This window comes from Leucoraja erinacea, chromosome 10 (genome assembly GCF_028641065.1).
Source record: "Leucoraja erinacea ecotype New England chromosome 10, Leri_hhj_1, whole genome shotgun sequence".
Classification (NCBI taxonomy): Eukaryota; Metazoa; Chordata; class Chondrichthyes; order Rajiformes; family Rajidae; genus Leucoraja; species Leucoraja erinaceus.
The window spans coordinates 50,717,483-50,735,098 of NC_073386.1; the positions used below are offsets into that span (position 1 = coordinate 50,717,483).

The 17,616-nt window shown below is 43.6% G+C and overlaps 1 protein-coding gene across 2 annotated transcripts in view; it reads right to left on the reverse strand.

Annotated features, from left to right (window-relative positions):
* dnm3a (dynamin 3a) overlaps positions 1 to 17,616 on the reverse strand; it is a 154,187-nt gene that overhangs the window by 21,557 nt on the left and 115,014 nt on the right. For both annotated transcript variants that reach the window (XM_055642255.1, XM_055642254.1), the window contains 3 exons: positions 6,131 to 6,242; positions 2,576 to 2,737; positions 862 to 1,085 (listed from right to left, as the gene is read on the reverse strand). In XM_055642255.1, coding sequence (XP_055498230.1) covers positions 862 to 1,085; positions 2,576 to 2,737; positions 6,131 to 6,242 — 498 coding nt within the window. The remainder of the gene's footprint in view (positions 1 to 861; positions 1,086 to 2,575; positions 2,738 to 6,130; positions 6,243 to 17,616) is intronic.

The following is a 17,616-nucleotide window of genomic DNA, read 5'->3' on the forward strand; positions in this document are numbered from 1 at the left end:
TCAGTTTTGCATCCTACACACTAGGGGCAATTTACAAAGGCTAATTGACCCATAAACCCACAAGCCTTTGGAATGTGGGAGGAAATTGGAGCACCCAGAGAGAACGTGCGAAATCCACAAAGACAGCACCCGAGGTCAGAATCGAACCCGAGTCTCTGACACTGTGTGGTTGCAGCTCTACCAGCTGTGCCGCACACAGGTGTACATATTAACTCTTAGAGAGTACCAGTGATGTGAAGAAACACACTAGTCCCTCATCTTAACAAAACCAACTACTTTGAAGGCGCACAATAAATAAAATTCCTAAGAAACATAGAACTGCAGATGCTGGTTAATACACGGGACACAGAGTGATGGAGTCCCGTCAGGTCAGGCAGCATCTGTGGAGAACTGGTGTAGGAGATGTTTCAATAAAATTCCTTAAAGCACAAGGTACAAGAATGTTAGCGATGCAGTGGTGCTGGTTTCCAACGGGAACGGTGACGGATGCACCACACATCTCTGTCTTCCAGTTCCGTCACTGGAAGTATAGCATTTTGGTGTCAAGTCAAGTCAAGTTTATTCGTCACATACACACATTCGTCACATACACATATGTGATCGCAACTTCTACTGAAGTGTGGATGGCCGTTGGCTCTCTAGAAGCTCATCCGCCCTTTTTGACACGTCTTGATTTTGGTCCTGCTGGGGGTCCACAGCCCCCTCACCTGGCAAAACAGGTTGGGGGGAGACGGTTTAGTCGCCGACTATCCGGCCATGGCGTAAGCAGGTAGCATGGGATTACATGGTACCCGTGGCGGGGGAAGCTCCCCCCGACCCGTACAACAAATAACTATGAAGCTATCAATCCTGCAACCATACCTGTGGCTTGTATGTAACCAGGAATCGTCCACAGGAGGCGGCAATGGAACTGATACTGTGTTCACGTTAATGTTGCCAATAATATTCAGTGCTTCACTGATAGCGTTATATGTTCGAAGAATTTCGTCACGCCTTTGGGCCTGTTCCAGAGATTCCTCCATTAGAGCAGTTTGGTCTTCTGAATACAGTTTTGCCAAAAGCTCTGTGTTAATAAACCCCTTCGTCTATGGAACAAAATTACAACGGTTACATAAATGGCTAGACTTTTACTCATGATAAAGATTATGAATGGTGTATAATTTCTATGAGCTTAGGGTGGCACGGAGGCACAGCAGTCGAGTTGCTGCCTTACAGCGCCAGAGACCTGGGTACGATCCTGATCACAGGTGCTGTCTGTGTGGAGTTTTTACGTTTTCCCTGTGACTGCGTAGGTTTTCTTTGGGTGTTCCGGTTTCCTCCCGCACACTAAAGACGTGCAGGTTTGTAGGTTAATTGGCTTCAGTAAAAATTGTAAATTGCCCCTCGAGTATAGCTTATGGGGTGAATGCTAGTCAGCGTGGACTTGGTAGGCCGAAAGGCCTGTTTCTGTGCTGCATCTCTGAAGTCTGAAGTCGAAAGATAACCAAAAGACTCATTTAGTTATCTGACAAGGTCTGTACCCATTCAATTGATACCCAAATTAAAATCGTTGACCAATCATCACTGTGCAGATAACTAGAGGTATCATCTCTAGCCTTTTTCTGTCATTGTTTTCAGTAATTGCTTCCCAGTTAGTCATAGAGTCATAGAGTGTGGAAACAGGCCCTTCGGCCCAACTTGCCCACACCGGCCAACAATGTCCCAGCTACACTAGTCCCACTTGCCTGCACTTGGTCCATATCCCTCCAAACCTGTCCTATCCATGTACCTATCCAACTGTTTCTTAAACGATGGGGCAGTTCCTGCCTCAACTACTTCCTCTGGCAGCTTGTTCCATATACCACCCTTTGTGTGAAAAAGTAACCCCTCAAAATCCTATTAAATCTTTTCCCCTTCACTTGGAACCTATGTCCTCTGGTCCTCGATTCCCCTACTCTGGGCAAGAGACTCTGTGCATCTAAATTGGTGAAAGATTGGCCCATTTGTTTGGAGACAGCATAAGGATCTATTGATATTGTTAGAGGAAGAAGGGTGATAGGAAGCTTTTGTGGAACATCAATGCTAACATAAGTTTTTTGGGTTGATCAGCTGGTTTCTATGCTTCAACTTATGATCTGTTACTTTGGGAAAAGATTAGCAATGGATTTTAGAGGGACTAGAGATATATGTACATCAAGACACCAAATAATGGCAATAAAAGGTGAGTAAATTAACACACATCTGCGCAAAATAAAGAATGACAGCAAATGGGATTTAATTTTAAGATAATAATGGTGTGAAATATATGAACCAAGTATTGTAAAATCCTTTCAAAAATCTATAAAGGTTGACATAAGCAAAGAGACACAAAGTGCTGGAGTAACTCAGCGAGTCAGGCAGCATTTCTGGAGAAAAGTAATAAGTGACGTTTCGGGTTGGATGCCTTCTTCACACAGCAAACTCAATTACAAGGCAAAGGTGACAATTTCTATATATATGGGAACTTTAAAAAGAAGTGAAGCTCATTCTCAGATGTGGTAAAAAGTAATGCTCATTTTCTACATGTGTAGTAGCGCTTAAACAAAATGAAACTCACATTATTGATCATGAGGTGCATAATTATCTTTGGTATAAGGTCTTGGATGGTCTTGTGAATGATGCACATGTACGAGTCGACTAGGCTGCGAATGGTCTCCACTTGTCTCTCCAGCTGAGGGTCCTTGGAGAAGTTATGTATACATTCTGTCTCCTCCTCAATCTGTGCAAAGCAGAAACACACAAAAAACTGAAAATAGCTGCCACGTTTATCATGTATCATCATAAAGCCTGCCATTAGGTTGCATCACAACCTGGTTTGGGAATGTAGATGGTGATTTTAGTAACTTTCAATAAAACTATTAAATAAAGGCTGTTATGCTGAGGCTCTATGAGGCGTTGGTCAGGCCGCATTTGAAATATTGTGAGCAATTTTGGGTACCATATCTTGTCAGCACTGGGCCTGTACTCACTGGAGTTTAGAAGAATGAGTGGGGACCTCATTGAAACTTACCGAATAATGAAAGGCTTGGATAGAGTGGATGTGGAGAGGATGTTTCCACTAGTGGGAGAGTCCAGGACTAGAGGTCATAGCCCTAGAATTAAAGGACGTTCTTTAGGAAGGAGATGAGGAGGAATTTCTTTAGTCAGAGGGTGGTGAATCTGTGGAATTATTTGCCACAGAAGGCTGTGGAGGCCAAGTCAGTGGATATATTTAAGGCAGAGACAGATAGATTCTTGATTAGTACGGGTGTCAGAAGTTATGGGGAGAAGGCAGGAGAATGGGGTTTGGAGAGTGAGATAGATCAGCTATGATTGAATGGCAGAGTAGACTTGATGGGCCAAATGGCCCAATTCTACTCCTATCATTTATGACCTTATGACCTATAGTTATCTATAGGTCTTGTACAATTTGTATTACTCCGAGTTCCCAGGTTCACTTTCTTCTAGGCTGGTCGTAGCGTAGCGACAGAGTGGCGTAGCGACAGAGTTTCCTTCTTACATCGCCAGAGAGCAGGGTTCGATCCTGACTACGTGTGTTGTCTGTACGGAGTTTGTTTGTTCTCCCTGTTACCGAGTGGGTTTTCCCAGGGTACGCCAGTTTCCTCCCACACTGCAAAGATGTGCAGGTTTGTAGGTTAAATGGCTTTGATAAAAATTGAAAATTGTCCCTAGTGTGTAGTGTGCGTTAGTATAGGGGGTCGCTAGTCGACACGGACTCGGTGGGCTGAAAGGCCTGTTTCCGCGCTGTATCTCGAAACTAAAGTAATGAAATTGCAGAGGGTTGTAGATGTAGCCCAGTCCATCCCACAGACCAGATGTCCCACCATGAACTCCACCTGTACTTCACGCTGCCTTAGAAAAGCAGCCAACACAATCAAAGACTTGTAGCACCCGTCATTCCTTCCGCACTCTGCTCCCGTCTTGCAGACGTTATAAAAGCTAGAATGTGCGCACCATCAGACTCAGGAACAGCTTCTTCCCCTCTATTATCAGGCTTCTGAATGGTCCTTTCATGTGCTATGGTCCTGCTCGATGCAACTCGACCCCATTGTTCATTGGACTTTGTCTATAGAACTGAAGCTCTACAATGTTGAGAAGTATATTCTGCATTCTGTATCTTCCCCATCGCTCTATCTTTTGCACTTGCGTTTGGACTGAATGTATGTATCTATGTGGTATATTTGATCTGTTTGGATGACATGCAAAACAAAGCTTTTGATTGTATCTTGGTACATGTATCAATAATAAACCCAAACCTAAGTGGTGGAAATACGAGATGTGCCCATCCCAGGATAGATATGATAACGTTGGAAATTGTGGGATTTCATAGTGTACTAAAGGGATGATTAGGTACAGGTTCACCACCCATTTTCCGACACCCTTGCTTCCAGAACCTTTCTGGATTATCCATTTTGCCGGAATAACAGAGGTCACAGCCTCCGAGAGCAATCCAACGGTACTGAAACGGTCTGTCTAGGCCGCCAGAGAGTTCCGGAGCCCCGTCTGCAGTGGGCAAATTCTACCCACCAATCGGCCGTGGAAGTCGGCTATGGGAACGGATCTGCCGGCTCCGGCCGGATCAGAGTTCCAGAGCCTTGGCTGCAGGGGGCAAATTCCACCCACTGATGAGGTTGAGATCGGCTGCCTTATTTGGCCTAGGGTGCTGCATTTTCGGGGGCGGAACACCCCTCCCCCCCGCCTCCCTCTTTGAAAAGCAGGAACCTACTGGCTAGTTAACATCTGGGCCGCTGGGTTCCTCCAGCAGTTTGTTTGTTTTTGCTCCCGATTACAGCATCTGCAGTTACTTATGTCTCCATCTTAACATCTGCCACGGGGAAAATGTCAGAGAGACGGAGCACTTTTGGATAACAAAGTCAAGCTGATCAGGCAAAGCAACAACGTTTTTGTGAAAGTGGAATTACATTACTTTCGGCAATGAAGGGGTGGTTGCTAAGTTTATGAATGTACTTTAGCAACCTTGGTTAGGTTGGGAAAAAAGTAGTCAAAGTAATTAACTGAAGTTCTTTGAAGAATTAACATGTGCTGAATAAAGGAGAAGAGTGGTGGATCACAATGAATTTAGATTTCCAGGAAGCATTTGATGAGCTGCTGCATTAAAGGTTAGAATCACAGAATCAGGCCCCTCTGAGCAACTCGTCCATGGTCACCAAGGTGCCAGTCCCACTTACCAGCTAAGCTAGTCCCACTTACCAGCATTTGGCCCATATTCATCAAAATAAAGGGCAGCACAACAGCGCAGTGGTAGATTGCTGCCTAACAGCGCCAGAGACCCAGGTTCAATCCTGACTACGGGGGCTGTCTGTACAGAGTTTGCACGTTATGCTTTGGTTTTCTCTGGGTGCTCTGGTTTCCCACTCCAAAGACGTACAGGTTTGTAGCTAAATTGTCTTTGGTAAAATTGTAAATTGTCACTAGTACTCTACCGCTGTGCCACCAAGGATGATGTGTCACAGGATATGTCCAGGGGCTTCAATATTTTACATAAATATAACATGAATAACTTGAATGAAGGCACTGAAGGTTAGTTTGCGGATAAAGTAGAAAAATAAGTACAGTTTTGTTTAACGATTAGTTTAGTTTAGAGATACAGCATGGAAACAGGCCCATTGGCCCACCGAGTCCACGCCGACCATAAATTACTCATTCACACTAGTTCTATGTTATCCCACTTTCTCATCCACTCCCTACCACACAATGGCCAAAAGACCTACAAATCCCACACGTCTTTGGGATCTGGGAGGAAACAAGAGCACCCGAAGGAAACCCACCAGGTTTCAGGGTCCGCTGGACCTAATCCATTTCCCTCCATTCCCTCCATATCCATGTGCCTATCTAAAAGCCTCTTAAATGCCACTATTGTATAGGCCTCCACCTGCATTATAATTTGTTTATAACTGTGCCCTATAATCAAAAAAGTTAAAAATGCCAATTGTGGATAACTCGTCTTTCATCTTTGCAGATTCATAAATAGTGAGACATCACAACAGCGACAGAAATGTTCTCGGCCGAATATGTACTGTTTCATTATTGCACTCTATTTGACCACCATAAATTCTAAACAATATTGATAATTAACTGTTTGGTGACTTACAGTGCATTTATCTGGATAAACACCAGCCTTAAGTAACGATGCCTTCCAACCATCTAGGTCCTCCTGAGATTCACAAGCAAGCTCTAATAATCGATAATCCTTATAAACGTTCCTGGTGAAAGGGAAAACATTCACACAATAGTATCAACTTTACACATTGACATGAATTATATGACGCAGGTATGTCATTGTATTTTATAAGCCACACCTTGGAAAACAAACTTTAATTTTAATATTATTAAAGATATACAAATTGTACTTGTAACATCACATCATTTCAACACATCTTTACATTCTTTCGCCCAGGTGCTCAGCCAGTTTCCAACCATGCTATCTGCCTTTAGACTTCAGAGATACAGCACGGAAACAGGCTCTTCGGCCCATCGAGTCCGCACCGACCAGCAATCACCCCGTACACTAATTTACACACACTGGGGCATGTTTACAACTTACCAAAGCCAATTAACCTACACACCTGCACGTCTTTGGAGTGTGGGAGGAAACCGGAGCACCCGGAGAAAACCCACGCGGTCACAGGGAGAACGTACAAACTCTGTACAAACAGCACCCGCAGTTAGTCAAGATCAAACCCAAGTCTCTGGCACTGTAAGGCAGCAACTCTACCACTACGCAGCCGTACTGCCTCAACCACCATTTATGGAAAATTTTACATTGAGGTTTAGAAGGGTCTCAACCCGATTAGTCACCTATCCTTGTTCTCTAGAGACGCTGCCCGACCCGCTGAGTTACTTAAGTGCTTTATGTCATTTTGTGTGTTGACCATCTCCTGCAGTTCCTTGTTTCCAAATTCTAATCATCTTATTTTTAAAACTCACCTTATTTGTCTATGCGATTTAAAATGATAACCTGTAGTTATCATTTTGGTTTCTCACACATGGAAATATCCTCCACTTATCTACCTTGTCTCATCAGATCATAATTTTAAAGCTCACTATCAGAGTAGCCCTAAATCTTCCCTTATCTAAAGTACCAAGCAACAATCTCTCCCGATCGAAACTGCTCGTAAATCTTTTTAGACTGTTCAAGTACAATACTTGAAATATAGGAAACAAAGCTCATAAAAGTGAGCTGATTAAAGAAGCATAAATCTAGCAATTTAGAAAAAAAATATCTCAACACAATTAGTCATTTGGCTTCAGTAATATGATGAAGTCAAAGACTAATCTGATATGTATTTAGTATATTATGTTCTTAGGCACAAAAATAAAACAAAAAAAATGTGCCTAATCCAGAATTTCATTTAATCTAAATTACACCAAGATTTCAACAATAAATTGTGTGACAGAAATGATGAAGGATGTACAACTGGGGAATTGGGTACCATTTTATTAATATGCAAGACACGTGTCGTTTAGGGAAGTCCAATTCAAACAAACTCATTCATAAACATGGCCAATATGGAAGGATGACTCAGTTCCCTTGTTTGGTGTGTTTGGTGTTGTACAATTTGAACCAAAAAGAAAAGCCAACATACAGAGGATATGGCAAACAGCTTTTAAACCTTATTTATCTAATATAAACTCCGATTGTCAAATGATAAGTGGCATCCAGTAATGTGCCCCATATCTTTATAGTTTTCTCTGTGTAGATATTCAAGTAAAGAGACAAAGTGCTGAAGTAACTCAGTGGGTCAGGGCAGGTGACCTTTTGGGTCGGAACCCTCCTCAGACCCGAATCATCATCTATCTACGTTCTCCAGAGATGCTGTCTCACCTGCTGAGTTACTCCTGCACTTTGTGTATTTTTGTTGTAAACAAGCATCTGCAGTTCCTCGTGTCTCTAGATAGTCAAGTCATTTAGTCAGTGCTGGAATATGGAAACATCGAAAATAGGTGCAGGAGTAGGCCATTCGGCCCTTCGAGCCAGCACTGCCATCCAATATGATCATGGCTGATCATCCAAAATCAGTACCCCGTTTTGGCTTTTCCCCATATCCCTTGATTCCCTTAGCGCTAAGAGCTCAATCTAACTCTCACTTTGGTTTAATATAGTATTACAAATCTGCACATCTTTCAGCATGACACAGGTCATTATGTGCATGTTTAGTGATGTGACCAAGTTGCTTACTTTCAATTACTCTTCGTGATCTGTGGCGATGCCGCCTCCTTAGTCAAGTATTTGGAGCATTTTGTCTTAATTTCAAAAATAATTGCTAGTGGCCAATTATTCTGAGAATGTGGGATGGGCCACCTCGAACAGATGTCAGGACTTTCATATGAAGAAAGACTGGATAGACTCGGCTTGTACTCGCTAGAATTTAGAAGATTGAGGGGGGATCTTATAGAAGCTTACAAAATTCTTAAGGGGTTGTACAGGCTAGATGCAGGAAGATTGTTCCCGATGTTGGGGAAGTCCAGAACAAGGGGTCACAGTTTAAGGATAAGAGGGAAATCTTTTTGGACCGAGATGAGAAAAACATTTTCCACACAGAGAGTGGTGAATATCTGGAATTCTCTGCCACAGAAGGTAGTTGAGGGCAGTTCATTGGCTATATTTAAGAGGGAGCTAGATGTGGCCCTTGTGGCTAAAGGTATCAGGAGGTATGGAGAGAAGGCAGGTACAGGATACTGAGTTGGATGATCAGCCATGATCATATTGAATGGCGGTGCAGGCTCGAAGGGCCGAATGGCCTACTCCTGCACCTATTTTCTATGTTTCTATGATGTGTACATGTAATGACAAACCAAGGTTCCCGACAAACGCTTTTTTTTAAATGTAGATATTGAAGGAAGACCACATTTCCAAGTTCGGAATATATTTTTTCCCTCATTCGACTTTTAATTTCAATTCCAGTAGCATGTAGTAGCTATTCGCTGCAACGGCACTAGAGTCATAGTCATACTGCATGGAAACAGGCCCCTCCGGCCTAACTTACCCACACTGACTAACATTCCAATAATCCCTACTTCCTCCTGCAGCTCGTCCCATACACCCAGCACCCTTTGTGTAAAAAAGTTGCCTCTCAGGTTCCTATTAAACCTTTCCCCCTTCACCTTAAACCAGGGGCCTCCAAACCTTTCAGCATGAGGGTCACATTATATATTTGGCACATTTTTGCGGGCCGTACATTCACCCACTCACACTGACTCACTCACTCACACACACTCACTCCCTCACACACACTCACTCACACACACACACACACACACAAACACGCCACACCCCACACACACACACCCACACAACCCGCTAAATAGCCCACCGCATGGAATGTGTTAAGCACTTGCTGCGGGCCAGATAAAATCTCGTGGCGGGCCGGATGTGGAGACCCCTGCCTTAAATCTATGTCCTCTGGTTCTCTCCTACTCTGGGCAATAGACTCTGAGTGTTTACCCGATCTATTCCTCTCATGATTTTGAGCACCTCTATAAGATCACCTCTCATCCTCCTGCCTGTTCAACCTCTCCCTATAGCTCAGGCCCTCAAGTCCTGGCAACATCCTTGTAAATCTTCTCTGCACCCTTTCCAGCTTGACAACATCTTTCCTACAACATGATGCCCATGGTGCACTGTTGCACTATTTTCCATGATCTTTGCTAATAAAACTACTAATCCATTAAAATTAATTGTACGTATTGTTTAGTGGATTATTGCAGTTAGAAATTAATTCATCATGGTTGCTAAATACATTAACTGGAACTAGAATTTTCAAAACATTACACATTTAACAATGAAAGACACAAAATGTTGGAGTAACTCAGTGGGTCAGGCAGCATCTCTGCAGAACATGAATAGGTGACATTTCAGGTCCGGATCCTTCTTGAGACTGACTGTTGGTGAGCAGGGGAAGACAGCTGGAAGAAAGAAGGGTCAGGACAAAGCATGGCAGGTAATAGAATGATGGAGGTGAGGAGGAGTACTCAATACTCATAGATAACACGATAAATAAAAATCAATAAATTAATAACCCCAATACTAGTTTATTTTTCAAAAAGTCATAATAAAAGTTTAGGAAGAAACTGCAAGTGCTGGTTTAAATCAAAGATAGACACAAAATGCTGGAGTATCTCAGCGGGTCTTGAGGAAACATTTTAACCATGATTGGGTTTTATCAAGCAAACTTTTATTAAGACTTAAAATGCTGGAGTAATTCAGTGGACAGGCAGCATCTCTGGATTGAAGGAACTGTTGACATTTTCGGTCGGGACCTTTCTTCAGAAGAACGTACAGGTTTGTAGGTCAATTGGTTTCTGTAAATTGCACCTAGTTTAGTTAGAGTTTAGTTTATTGTCACGTGTACCGAGGTACAGTGAAAAGCTTTTGTTGCGTGCTAACCAGTCAGCAGAAAGACAATACATTGATTACAATCGATCCTACAGCGGGGAAACAGGCCCTTCGGCCCATCGAGTCTGCACTAACCAGCAATCCCCGCACACTAACACTATCCTACACACACGAGGGACAATTTACAATTTTACCAAACTAATTAACCTACAAACCTGTATGTCTTTGGAGTGTGGGAGGAAACAAGAGATCCCGGAGAAAACCCATTCGGGTCACGGGGAGAACGTTCAAACTCAGTACAGACAGCACCCATAATCAGGATCGAATCTGGGTCTGTGGTGCAGTATGGCAGCAACTCTACCACTGCGCCGCCGTGCAGGATAGAACTAGTGTACGGGTGATCACTTATCAACGAGGACTTGGTGGGTTGAAGGAACAGTTTCCAAGTTGTATCTCTACACTAAGCTAAACTAAATAAAAATGCCTAGACCATAGGATTTTGTTTCCGCAGCCACATCAAACATTAAGATGTTTCCTGAAAATCATCTTTGGCCTGGATGTTGTTCACTTGCCTTTCTGGCTTGTACCGAATTTTGCCTGATAATAATAAGAAATGAGGTTTGTGGGGAGGTTTAACCAAGTTAGGAGTTTTATATAAATGCATGCAGTTGTACAGTGGGTGGGATGCATGACTACATCTTTCTTTCATAGCCCGCCTTGACGATATTCAGAATTTAATCACTATATCAAAAATGCATCGTCTGATCTTACAAACACTGCAAATATCACTCAGCATTTGAGGCAAAGAAACAAGCTATTTGCCCCAAGTCTGTGATTTTCTCAAGTTTAACTGGAATGTATTTGTATCAGTTAAATACTGAAATAAATACATTTCAAAATGTATTAATAAATTATTTTTTGCTCTCAGTAACTTTACAACTTGCTGCCCCATTCTCACACTGTTTTGGTTCATGGTTTAAACTACAAGAAAATCACCTTCAAAATGGCTGCAAGATCTTCTGAGCAAACTTCACTGTAGCATCCACCTCGTGTCCTCTATTTTTATATGAGCAGGATAGAAATCTGTCAATAATTAGCCTATTTGAAGAGGAAACTCAAAGATTGAAACCAGTTGAACTATGCGATGCGCCAGGAATGTTCCTCTCATTTTTCGAGAAGCCATAATAAAAGTTTGCTTTGTAAAATCTAATCATGGTTAGAAATATGTAAAAAGGACATAATGACATCTAAAAAACTATCCTTCCTGTATTTTGATACACAATTTTGGAAGTTTTCACCTTGCCATAAAATGTTTAGTCCATAAATAAACACTGAGTTTACTGTAGTTTAGTTTATTGTCATGTGGACCGAGATACAGTGAAAAGCTTTTGTTTGCGTGCTATCCAGTCAAAGAAAGACTAGACATGAATACAATCAAGCTGAACACGGTGCAAAGATAAAGGGCGCAACGTTTAGTGCAAAGATATAACATTAAAGTCCGATTAAGAAAGTTTAAACGTCTCCAATGAGAAGGATCAAAGGTCTCCAAATGAGAAGGATTGGAGGTTTTCAGTTCCAGTGCCAGCCATTTTAACGTAAAACTAATTGCTATATAAACATAAATAAATAAGGACAAATTTTAAAGTACAACATTTTTCCAGAAATATCATCCTTAAAAAGATCAAATGTTAGGAAAATAAATTATCGGTGATAATTACAAAATTTAAATTAAACAACTTGGAGAAACAGGACTGATGGAAAAATTGACTAAATTAAAACCATTTAAGAAATGAAAAAGTTTAAGAATCTACATATTTGGCAAGAGAACACAGAATATAATACCATGCATGCATACATATTGTTTTCATTAGTTTCAGTATTAAGATTAAATGTGTTATAGAGTCATAGAGTGATATAGTGTGGAAACAGGCCCTTCGGCCCAACCTGCTCACACCAAATACCTCATCTGGCAGCTTGTTCCATACACCCACCACCCTTTTTATAAAAAAGTGACCTCAGATTCCTATTAAATCTTTTCCACTTCACCTTAAACCTATGTCCTCTGGTCCTCGGTTCACCTACTCTGTCAAAGTCAAATTTATTCGTCACATGCAACAACCAAGGTAGAGTGAACACACTCCACGGCCTGGAGTGCCACTTTCCTACCGGAGACTGCGGCTTCCGGATGTTATAGGCTGCAGCCCGGCGGTCGGAGCTCTTCTCCGGCGGTCCCCGGCAAGGGATCTCAGGCTCCAGATGGTAAGTCCACGCCATGCCTGCGGCTAGAAGCTCCGCAGACCACAGCCCCATGATGTCAAAGTCACCAGGCCAGCGATCGGAGCACTCCTCTCTGGCGACCCCCGGCAAGGGTTCGCCCACGCTCCGCGATGGAAAAGCCCACGCTGCGCCCACTGCTGAAGCTCTGGGCCCGACTCCGGGAAAGGCCGTTCCAATCCACGCTGTTAGGTCGCGAGAAGGGAGGCGGAGAAGTGACATGGAAAAAGTCGCCTCTCCGTCGAGGAAGTGACTAAAAAATTGTTTCCCCCTTTCCTCCCCCTCCACTACCCCCCACATAAGACATACCGAGAAACACCAAAACAAGCACTCGGCCATACCAAAGAGAAGAGAAAAAGTGTTCACTCTACCTTGGTTGTTGCATGTGACGAAAAGAGAAAAAAGTTGAAATAACGAACATGCTGCTGGCATGGCAGCTGACTCGCAGCGCCCCCAACCGACCCACTCTGGGCAAGAGACTCTGTGCATCTACCCGATCTATTTCTCTCATGATTTCATACACCTCTATAAGATCAGCCCTTATCCTCCTGTGCTCCAAGGAATAAAGTCCCAGCCTACTCAATCTCTCCCTATAGCTCAGGCCCTCTTGTCCTGGCAACATATTCGCAACTCTTCTCTGTACCTTTTCCAGCTTAACAACATCTTTCCTATAACCCAGAACTGAACACAATATTCGAAATGCGGCCACACCAATGTCTTATACAACTGCAACATGACCTCCCAACTTCTATACTCAACACTGGCTAATGAAGGCCAATGTTGCGGGAGCTCTCGCAACAGCAGCTTTGTCCGTCCCGAATCGCAGAGTTTGAATCGGCCTGTTCACGGAGCTAAAAATCGGAGGGGGCTTCAACATCGAGAGCCTCGATCGCCTTGATGCAGCGGGAGAACAAGCAAGGAAGAGATAAAGCTTTTTGCCTTCCATCACTGTGACGGATGTTTGTGTTAAATTGTGTTCATTGTGTGTTTTTGTTGCTTTTCTTCTGTCATGACTGCATGGTATGAAATCTCATTCAAACCTGCTTAAATGACAATAAAGGAAATTCAATTCAATTCAATAGCCTTTTTGACTACCTAATCCACCTGCAACTCGACCTTCAAAAACCATGCACCTGCACTCCTAGATCGCTCTGCTTTACAACACTGCCCAGAGCCCTACCATTCACTGTGTAGGTCTTGTCCATGTTAGACTTCCCAAAACATCTCACATTTCTCTGTATTAAATTCTATCAACCATTCCTCAGCCCACTTGGCCAATCAATCAAGATTCTGCTGCAGTCTTTCACAAACATCTTCACTATCTGCAAAACCACTCTGCATCATCTGCAAACTTGCTAATCTTTCCATATATGTTCTCATCCAAATCATTGATGTAGATGACAAACAGTAAAGGGCGCAGCACCTAACACTGAGGCACAACACTAGTCACAGGCCTCCAGTCCGAGAAGCAACCTTCTACCATCACCCTTTGCTTCCTTCCATGGAGCCAATTTGCTATCCATTCAGATATATCTCCTTGGATCCCATGCGATCTAACCTTCCAGAGCAGCCTACCATGTGGAACCATGTTGAATGCTTTGCTGGGAAGCAAGTTAGTTTAGTTTATTGTCATGTGTACCGAGGTTCAGTGGAAAAGCATTTTTGTTGCGTGCTATCCAGTTTGCAGAAAGACTATACATGATTACAATTAAGCAGTCCACAGTGTACAGATATAGGATGAAGGGAATAACGTTTAGCGCAAGTGAAAATCTAGTAAAGATACTCTGAGGGTCTCCAATGAGGTAGATGGTAGCTTAGGATCGCGCTCTTGTTGGTGATAGAATAATTCAGTTGCCTGATAACAGCTGAGAGGAAACTGTCCCTGAATCTGGAGGTGTGCATTTTCACATTTCTGTACCACTTGCCATGTTGGGAGGGGAGAAGAGGGAATTCTCATCTCTACTCTTAAGACGGTCACCAGGACCTGAGTTTGCACAACAGATTTGAACTCCTGGGACATTATTCATGGATAGTATGGGATCGAGAGCACAGTTAAGCTGCATAACTCCTAAACTTGCCCAAGTATTTGAAGCTGCTTCTGAGGAATTCCCCTGTTTCTTTATTTATCAATAATTGATTCATTTATTAAAAATAATATTTACAATACAATAAAACAAACCAGAACCCATCACCATAATACAATACAAACAAATATACAAAATAAACTACTATACAACTGTGTTACAATCCTTATTGAGGATGCATTCAACCCCCCTCGGTGCCCAGCGGTCCCGGAAATCCCCCGGGGTGCCCGTGGAGCCCACTTCCGCCTGGCGCCGTGACTCATGGATGGCCAGCTTGGCCTAGCCCATGGATGGCCAGCTTGGCCTAGCCCAGGAGCAACCCAACCAGGACATCTTTGGCCCTACGCACCGAGGTTCAGTGGAAAGCATTTTTGTTGCGTGCTATCCAGTCTGCGGAAAGACTATACATGATTACAATTGTGCAGTCCACAGTGTACAGATATAGGATACAGGGAATAACGTTTAGTGCAAGTGTAAGCCCGGTAAAGATACTCCGAGGGTCTCCAATGAGGTCGATGGTAGCACAGGACTGCTCTCTTGTTGGAGATAGAATAATTCAGTTGCCTGATAACAGCTGAGAGGAAACTGTCCCTGAATCTGGAGGTGTGCGTTTTCACACTTTTCACAGGGTGTCCAAAGATGAGGATGGTGGGTAAAAAATGCAGCTAGAAGGAAAGGCTGCAGCCTCACACACTCCATATACACATGGTACACAGACTCTTCCAGCCCGCAAAAGTGGCAGGCGTGGAATTCCTCTGTGGGTGACTAGTGTAAAGGGGCACATCCTGAAGTCAATTAGGAGTCTGATTACTGTTGTGTTCAAATCTTCCTCCATTTTGCCAGCTGTTTGGCTCCCTTCCTTGGGCAGAGGCCAGGTTATTGAAATCTCAGAGAAATCAGCAAGACGTGGATAGCTTAATTTTCTCCTAGAACCATTCTGTGGCAGACATTGGTGCAAGATATATTTTGCTTATTAGCAGATCTACTTTCTTTGCCACAGTGAGTCAGAAGTAACACTGTGGCCAAGAAAGACAAAAAGCGCTGGAGTAACAGCGGGTCAGGCAGCATCTCTGGAGAAGAGGAATAGGTGACGTTTTGGGTCGGAACCCTTGTTCAGGCTGAAAGTAGGGTTGGTTGGGGAATAGAGGCGAGAAAAGGTCAGAACATATCAGGGCCGGCAACAGATGACCACAGGAAGGATGGAGCCCATAATGGCCGGGGATAACAAGAGTAATATGAGGATGCAAACAGCGGAACTGGTCGGACGACTAGGGTGGGAGATGGGGTTGAGAGAGCGGAGGGGAGGGGAGAGAATGCAGGGGTTACTTGAAATTTAAAAAATCAGCGCTCATACCACCGCTGGGTTGTAAGCTGCCCAGGCTGGCTGCCTTTAACAAAGGAATTTAGGTCTCCAGCAAAACAATTTGGAAATAATTACTAACTTCCAGAGGCAACAAAGAAAGTGGTTTGGAATGATTCTTAGAAAATCATTATTGTTTCCTTTATTCAAATAAACTGCACAAACTAAGCCACTCAATAGACATTTGAACAGTGCGATGGACTGGATAGCTTTAGAGGATTACATGGGCCAAATGCAGGCAAATGGGACTAGCCTGGGATGACACCTTGTAAAAGGCATGGGCAAGATGGACCGAAGGGGCTGTTTCCGTGCTGTACAGCTCTATTGTTTGCATTCAAGCCACGGTGTAAGCTAATCACTTGATTATGATGCACAAAGTAAAATTTCAAAACTGAAACAGTGGCGCAGCGGTAGAGTTGCTGCCTTACAGCACCAGAGACCCGGGTTCAATCCTGACTACCGTCGCTGTCTGAACGGAGCTGTACATTCTCCATGTGACTGTGTGGGTTATCTCCGGGTACTCCGGTCTCCTCCCACACTCGGAAGGTTTGTAAGGTAATTGGCTTCGGTGAAAATTGGCCCTTGTGTGTAGGATAGTGTCAGTGTATGGAGTAGACGCTGGTTGGAGCGGACCTCGTGGGCCGTAGGGCCTGTTTCTGCGCTGTGTCTCTAAAGTAAACATGAGTAAAGATGCAAACCCTGGAAGTGTTACAGATAGTCAGGAGAATAATAGCAAATTGTAGGAGAATATAAAGGTACAAGGAACTGCAGATGCCGGTTTACAAAAAGAGACACAGGCAACCTCTCTGGAGAACATGGATAGGTGACGTTTCAGGTTGGGAATCTTTTTCGGCCTAATTGCAACATTATCATAATGGGGAGAATGGCAGATGGTTGGACAAAGGACAAAGAGGTAAAAAGAAGGCAAAAGGCTGTGCGATAAAGAGAAGAGCAATTAGATGTGGCCCATGTGGCTAAAGGGATCAGGGGGTATGGAGAGAAGGCAGGGATGGGATACTGAGTTGGATGATCAGCCATGATCATATCGAATGGCGGTGCAGGCTCGAAGGGCCGAATGGCCTACTCCTGCACCTATTTTCTATGTTTCTATGAAATGTAAAGCCAGAGGAAGTGATGGGGGTGGAAAGGGGTAGAGGTGGAAAGGGATGGGGGGAAGTGGAAAGGGGCCCGGATAGTAGAAATGGGTACATATCCAGTTGGCACGAGGGGAAGAGAGAGGGAAAAAGGGAGGTGGTGATGTTGATGCTAAGTTACCTAAATGTGGAGAATCCAATGTTCATACCACTGGGTTGTAAGCTGCCCTAGCTGAATATGAGGGGCTGTTCCTCCAATTTGAGTGTGGCCTCACTCTGGCACCGGGGGAGGCCCAGGACAGAAAGATCAGTATGTGAAGCAGATGTCTTCAGTACGACATCTGTAGTACTAATCATTTCTCTAGTTTCTCTAATTTCAAGTAACCCTTGCATTCCCTCGCTCTCCGTCCCTCCCCCACCCTCGTTGTT